This window comes from Cydia amplana, chromosome 6, assembly GCF_948474715.1.
Source record: "Cydia amplana chromosome 6, ilCydAmpl1.1, whole genome shotgun sequence".
Taxonomy (NCBI): Eukaryota; Metazoa; Arthropoda; class Insecta; order Lepidoptera; family Tortricidae; genus Cydia; species Cydia amplana.
In genome coordinates, this window is record NC_086074.1 from 19,668,387 (window position 1) to 19,674,339 (window position 5,953).

The window sequence follows — 5,953 nt, forward strand, 5'->3', positions numbered from 1 at the left end:
ACGTATAAAAAAAAACTACTTACTAGATCTCATTCAAACCAATTTTCGGTGGAAGTTTACATGGTAATGTACATCATATATTTTTTTTAGTTTTATCATTCTCTTATTTTAGAAGTTACAGGGGGGGGGACACACATTTTACCACTTTGGAAGTGTCTCTCGCGCAAACTATTCAGTTTAGAAAAAAATGATATTAGAAACCTCAATATCATTTTTGAAGACCTATCCATAGATACCCCACACGTATGGGTTTGATGAAAAAAAAATTTTTGAGTTTCAGTTCGAAGTATGGGGAACCCCAAAAATTTATTGTTTTTTTTCTATTTTTGTGTGAAAATCTTAATGCGGTTTACAGAATACATCTACTTACCAAGTTTCAACAGTATAGTTCTTATAGTTTCGGAGAAAAGTGGCTGTGACATACGGACGGACAGACAGACGGACAGACGGACAGACAGACAGACATGACGAATCTATAAGGGTTCCGTTTTTTGCCATTTGGCTACGGAACCCTAAAAAGTAAATTAATAAGTGCATAGCCTAAAAACAAATAAATTAATAAGTACATAGGCTAATAACAAGTAAATCCTAATAACAAGTATATTCTACAATATCGAGATACAATTCTATTGGCTATATTCTACAACATCATACGAATAAATTCTATTGGCTATATATATTCGATCTATGCCCATGTTTCCTGGGACGGCACATAGTTGAATATGGGGTAGCCATAGTGATAATTATAATACATTTCATTAATGCTAGTCTTACTAAAATCTACATACGTTTCTAAAAATGTATTACACTTATCGCCAATTGGCAAACACGACATTAAGTTTAGCTTATTAACTATCGGTGTATCCTTAATTTTTTCTAAATTTACTTCTAATCCTAATTTTGATTAGTTGTTAAGTGAGTAGTCGGTGATGTCAAGTCTGGTGAATAATCATGGACTATGGCTCTTAATTCTAATAACCACTGTTCTTTAGCATACTGTTCTAATAACTCACGATCTTTGTCTTTGTTTTTCACTTCACTTTTTGTTATAATGTTTTTCAAGTGGTCTTCCCACATGTCATGATTGTTGTCTTTAGTAATGCAGAATCTCTGTGTGTAATGTTTTCTCATTGCTAACTCCACCCTGGCCAATTCTGCGACGTCATCTGCTGGTGCTGGTTGGGTGATCTGCATGTAGTGTAAGCGTTCTTCTATTTGTGCCTTCAAATCCTGCAGGTCTGCGATGTACTTGGGCTCTAATTGTGGCTCTTCTAACTTGCATGTGATTGATGCGTCTTGAAGTTTTCTGAGTCTTTCTTCGTAGACACGGCGTATCAAGACTGCTCGGTCGTAGAAGTGGTACTGCCGACACGACAACTTGAGCAACTTGTAATGTTCTTCACAATATTTGAATTTCATTGACACATATTTTTTACATGGTTTGTCCCAAGTATAGGCTGAACATATCAGTCCCACAAAATTCCCAAAGTTACCATCTTTTCAAATGCCAAAAACTACCTGCAAGTCGTATCAGGTAACAAGTCACTGTGGGATTGATTGATGTTATCGAGGATGCCGACACGTGGCCTAAGGCCTAAGCAGGCCACACTTATGGATCAGAGACTCAGAACAGGGTTCTTGCATCTGTACTGATATGATTGAAGCTTGCCGTGGGTTATGTGATTCTTCCAGTCCAGACGCCATTGGTTATTCTGATTTCGCTCAGCAAGTAAATGGGCCACGTCTACACTTAGCCGTCTTCGTTCGAGTCACGTCCGTACTTCTGTATTCCTCGCAAAAATACATGAAACATAAAAATTGATACAGAAATTGTAAAGCAACTTAAGCAACAAGTGTCAATACTGTCAATGTCACTGATAGATGTCACTGGAAAAACCGATTATTTTTGAGCTGTCAAGAGCTCATGTCAGTACGTCACTACTAATTTTGACAGCTCCCTTAAAAAAAAGAATGTCTCTGGTTTTTGGCTTCCAATTATTGGGTCGTACATTATTGGGTCGGGCTTTCTCGACCTGTACCAATAATGTTCAGCCCAATAATTGAAAGCCAAGGGACTCAAATTAGTGGACGCGAATTATGGGGTCGTACATTATTGCCCTGTGAAAATAGTGGCTTCGTATTATCGCCCCGGACCAAACTTGCGCGGACCGAGAATGCTCAACCCAGGAATGTACAGCCCAATAATCCGCGTCCATCATGGACGCCAATTATTGGGCTGTACATTCTTGGGTTGAGCATTATTTGGTTGTGTATTAGTGGCTCCCCTAACTCGGACTCGGGACTGAGCTGAAGTGACCAGTGACAGACAATGACATTGACGTTTATGCGAAGTGAAGTGATCGATGAATGGCGAATGGAAACTTGGAAAGTTTGTCACATTCATAGGCACATCACACGTTTTTACTTATAACTTGAACAGCTTTAATGGATTGGCAAAAATCTCCTAGATGCTATGTCATGCTTAGTTGTCAAAACTTTAAAAAATGTAAACATAACCTAAAAATACTAAACCAATTTTGTTGATAGGATAGGTTTTCATTGTTTTAATAATACATTAATTTAATGACAAGAAATGCAGTGCAATTCAGGCCTGTCTGTGATCGACATCGGCAAACGCCGTACCGAACTTTTAGAACTAAGTTCCTACATACAAACAGTAGATAATGATGTAACTATGATACTGCAAAGTTTGCAATGGGATCGTAAACACTTAATCGGGGTATTCGCAGCTTAATTAGAATAATTATTTACCTTTTAAGTCTAAAAATTCCAGCATGAGTCTAACTTAACAAGGCAGACTTTATTTTCCACATTTTTACTTTCAGGCTGCGCCATTGATTTCGTGCAAATATGACACAAATCACAGAGTACCACCAGATAAAATGGAAGCCCATGAGAAGGAATGTTATTTAAGAAGCCTGGGTTACTCCAAGGAAGACCTGTTGTTGCCTGAACCACTTGATGCCAATGCCAAAACTTTGGTTACACTAAGTATGATCATTAACTTTTTTCACAGACATGTTACTGATTTCTTATAATTAAGGCAAAAAAGAGGCGAAGTTCTTGCCCACCATGGTAAGGTCCAATATTTACGCTTGAGAAAAGTTGTTTGTGCACCTTTTGCACCATTAGAAGACATATTTTTAAAATCCTTAATGAGTATCGGTAGTTTTAATATTCTATAAAGTGTTTGTTAATTTTTCAGGTAAAAATGATGTTCAAAATATTATTGAATATGCGGCTAAAGTTGATCCAACATTCAAAAAAGGTAAACTGACCAGGACCATAAAATATTCTTTTAGAAGTGTATATTTTTCTGTACATTTACTGATTGATGGTTATCTTGCAGTAAACATTATTTGGTGCTGAAATTTACGCTGAATGTATCCTTTATAATGACTTATGAATCTGTAATTTCTTTTTTAAATAGTTACTTCATAAATTTAAAAGTGAAAAAATGACTATCTTGTGTGGGCCTTATTCTGGTAGCCGTTCAAGAAATGTACCGCTCTTTCGGTAGATGTCGCTCGGGTCTTCTTGACCTATATGGTGGAAAGATTTGCTGGCTATGGATGAGGTCTTGGTGGCTCAGATAGTGGAGCGCTGGAGTATCGATCCAGAGGCCATGAGTAGTCTCACCCGAGACAGTAATTTTTCCACTTTTAAATTTATTCTAAGCTTAATAGCATTGCTCGCAGATGTTTCTGCTTGTTAAAAATTAAAGTTACTCCACAACTTTTATAGTTTACTTCACACGGATTAGTGTACATATTGCTTTAAAAGTTACCCAAGGGATACGGCCAAATTAATATATTTATTAAGTATGAACAGATTCATATAAGTTTCGTAGAGCTCAACCACTAACTATGACAAATTTTTCACAAACAAGTACAATAAGCTTTCTTGATTTACTACTGATCGTTCACTTATGTTTTTGGTAATCATGTGATTTTTATTTTTTAAGTGTACTAATTACCCAGTTTCCTTAACATAATAAAGGCAGAGGCAGCAGGGACCCCAGCGAGCCGCTAACCCTAGAGCGCCTGCAGCACACCTACAGCGCAGATGAGCGCCGCGCCATCCACGACGCCGTGGTCAGCGCAGCACCCTCCTGCCATGACCTTAGTGAACTGGCGTTACTTAGGTAGCTCTCTTGGTATCTCTTTAAAATATGTATATTAATTAGGTCAAGTAAAAATTTACATTGTATAATTTGTATAATCCCTCAAATGAGCTAATTTAAAACACACTGTATAACTTTAGAGAGAAGTTTTTAGAATTAATAGTGGTGCAAATTAACCCGTGGAGCGCCCCAGAATTACCGTAGTATGGAACTCCTATACTAGTTTAGTAGCACACGTGTCTTGTTAGGGCGCTCCACGGGTTAAAAATAATCACCTTTTTGCACAAAACTACATAATTGTTGATAATGGTTATGATAATAATTGAGAACCTCATAAGCAAACACATTTCTTCATAAATTCACTTCGATTTCATATATTTGTTGCAGTGGAGACGGTGAAACTCAGAACACCAAACCTAAGTCTCGTGCGGAGATCATAGCGGAGCTGCGCGACATGAAGCGCCGGCGCGCCAAATATCGCGGAGCGGTCAAAACGCGCAACTATTCCGACGAACTGCGCAGCGTCATCGCCACACAGGTACAATCTACTTGATTGAGATGGTTCGTCAAATGTTCTAATAACTGTAAACTGACTGAGGGACGTCCTCTTGCAAAGCAAATTGGCTTGGACTTTCCTCGCGAGGCAAATTTTCTTGTACACGCTGCCGCGCGAGGGCGGACCGTTTGTTTCGCGATGCTGCTCGCTCTTTGTGGACCCTAACGGCGTATTATATAAAGGGATCGTTTTTCGTTTTCAGTTGGTAAAGGTGGCTGGTATTCTAATCTGGTGTCAGACGATCTAGCGAATTCTTTGACTTTTTCTTTATTCAAATAGGTAATACGGTCAGTTAAGAAAAGTTGTATTTGCCTTTTTTTTGTGAAATACTTAATGAGTACCTGTCCACGAAATAAATGTTTATATTTCAGATGGAACACTACTCGGAAGCACTCGGTGCTGCCACTAAAAACAACTCTGATATCAACAAATGCAACATGGAAAGGCCAAAAGATTTTAAAGAAATACAGGTTAAGAAGGAACCTTTGGAATCAGACCAAGCATATGCAACGGAAAAGGAAAAAAGACGAATTTCTTCAAGAGAATACGAGCGCCATCGAGACAAATTCAGAGACGAAACAAGAGAGAAACCCAAAGACAATCATCGCAGAGAGAAATCTAGAGACGAAACACGTTTTAATGAGAGCTACAGAGACGAACGTTATTCCGAAAGAAGAGACAAGTATAGAGAAAGGGAAAAATATGATGATTACAAGAGAGACAGAGATGACAGGAGACATAGAGATGACAGAGATAGGTATTCAAGCTCTTCTAAAGACAGAAGCAGAGATGGAAGTGAATATAGAAATAGCGATAAATATAGCGATTCAAAAAGAAACTACAAGGATTACAAGCCATCGAGGAATAGTGAACGAAAATATAAAGATAAATATGATTCACATGAAAAGTATAGAGAAGAGAAACATAAGAGGTATTACGATTATAAGCAAGAGTATGATGTTGCCAAAAAACGTATAAAGCAAGAGAAAGACTGAATAAATTGTATTGTTTAAGATAATTTCAATGCATTTTATTTTGTACCTTAATCTTATAACACAAATACCATTATATTTATTTACATATGTATTTGAGTAAGAATATGAATTTTAGGGGTTATTCCCACTAGTTACCACCAAGCTGTTACCAGTGGTAACTACTGGGAATTTTTTTCCCACCTTTTACCACTGGTAACAGCTTATACTGTTTTTATTAGTATTTAACTCTAACAAAATTTTGGTGGTAACTACTGGGAA

The 5,953-nt window shown here is 37.5% G+C and overlaps 1 protein-coding gene across 1 annotated transcript; it reads left to right on the plus strand.

Moving 5' to 3' along the window:
- The first annotated feature begins 2,579 nt into the window (after positions 1-2,579).
- On the plus strand, positions 2,580-5,717 carry LOC134649289 (RNA-binding protein 25-like). Its single transcript, XM_063504016.1, has 6 exons — positions 2,580-2,740; positions 2,847-3,012; positions 3,227-3,289; positions 4,021-4,165; positions 4,532-4,682; positions 5,072-5,717. Exons 1-6 carry the CDS (start codon positions 2,594-2,596, stop codon positions 5,693-5,695), a joined length of 1,296 nt encoding a protein of 431 aa, XP_063360086.1. The 5' UTR covers positions 2,580-2,593; the 3' UTR covers positions 5,696-5,717.
- The last annotated feature ends 236 nt before the right edge of the window (positions 5,718-5,953 follow it).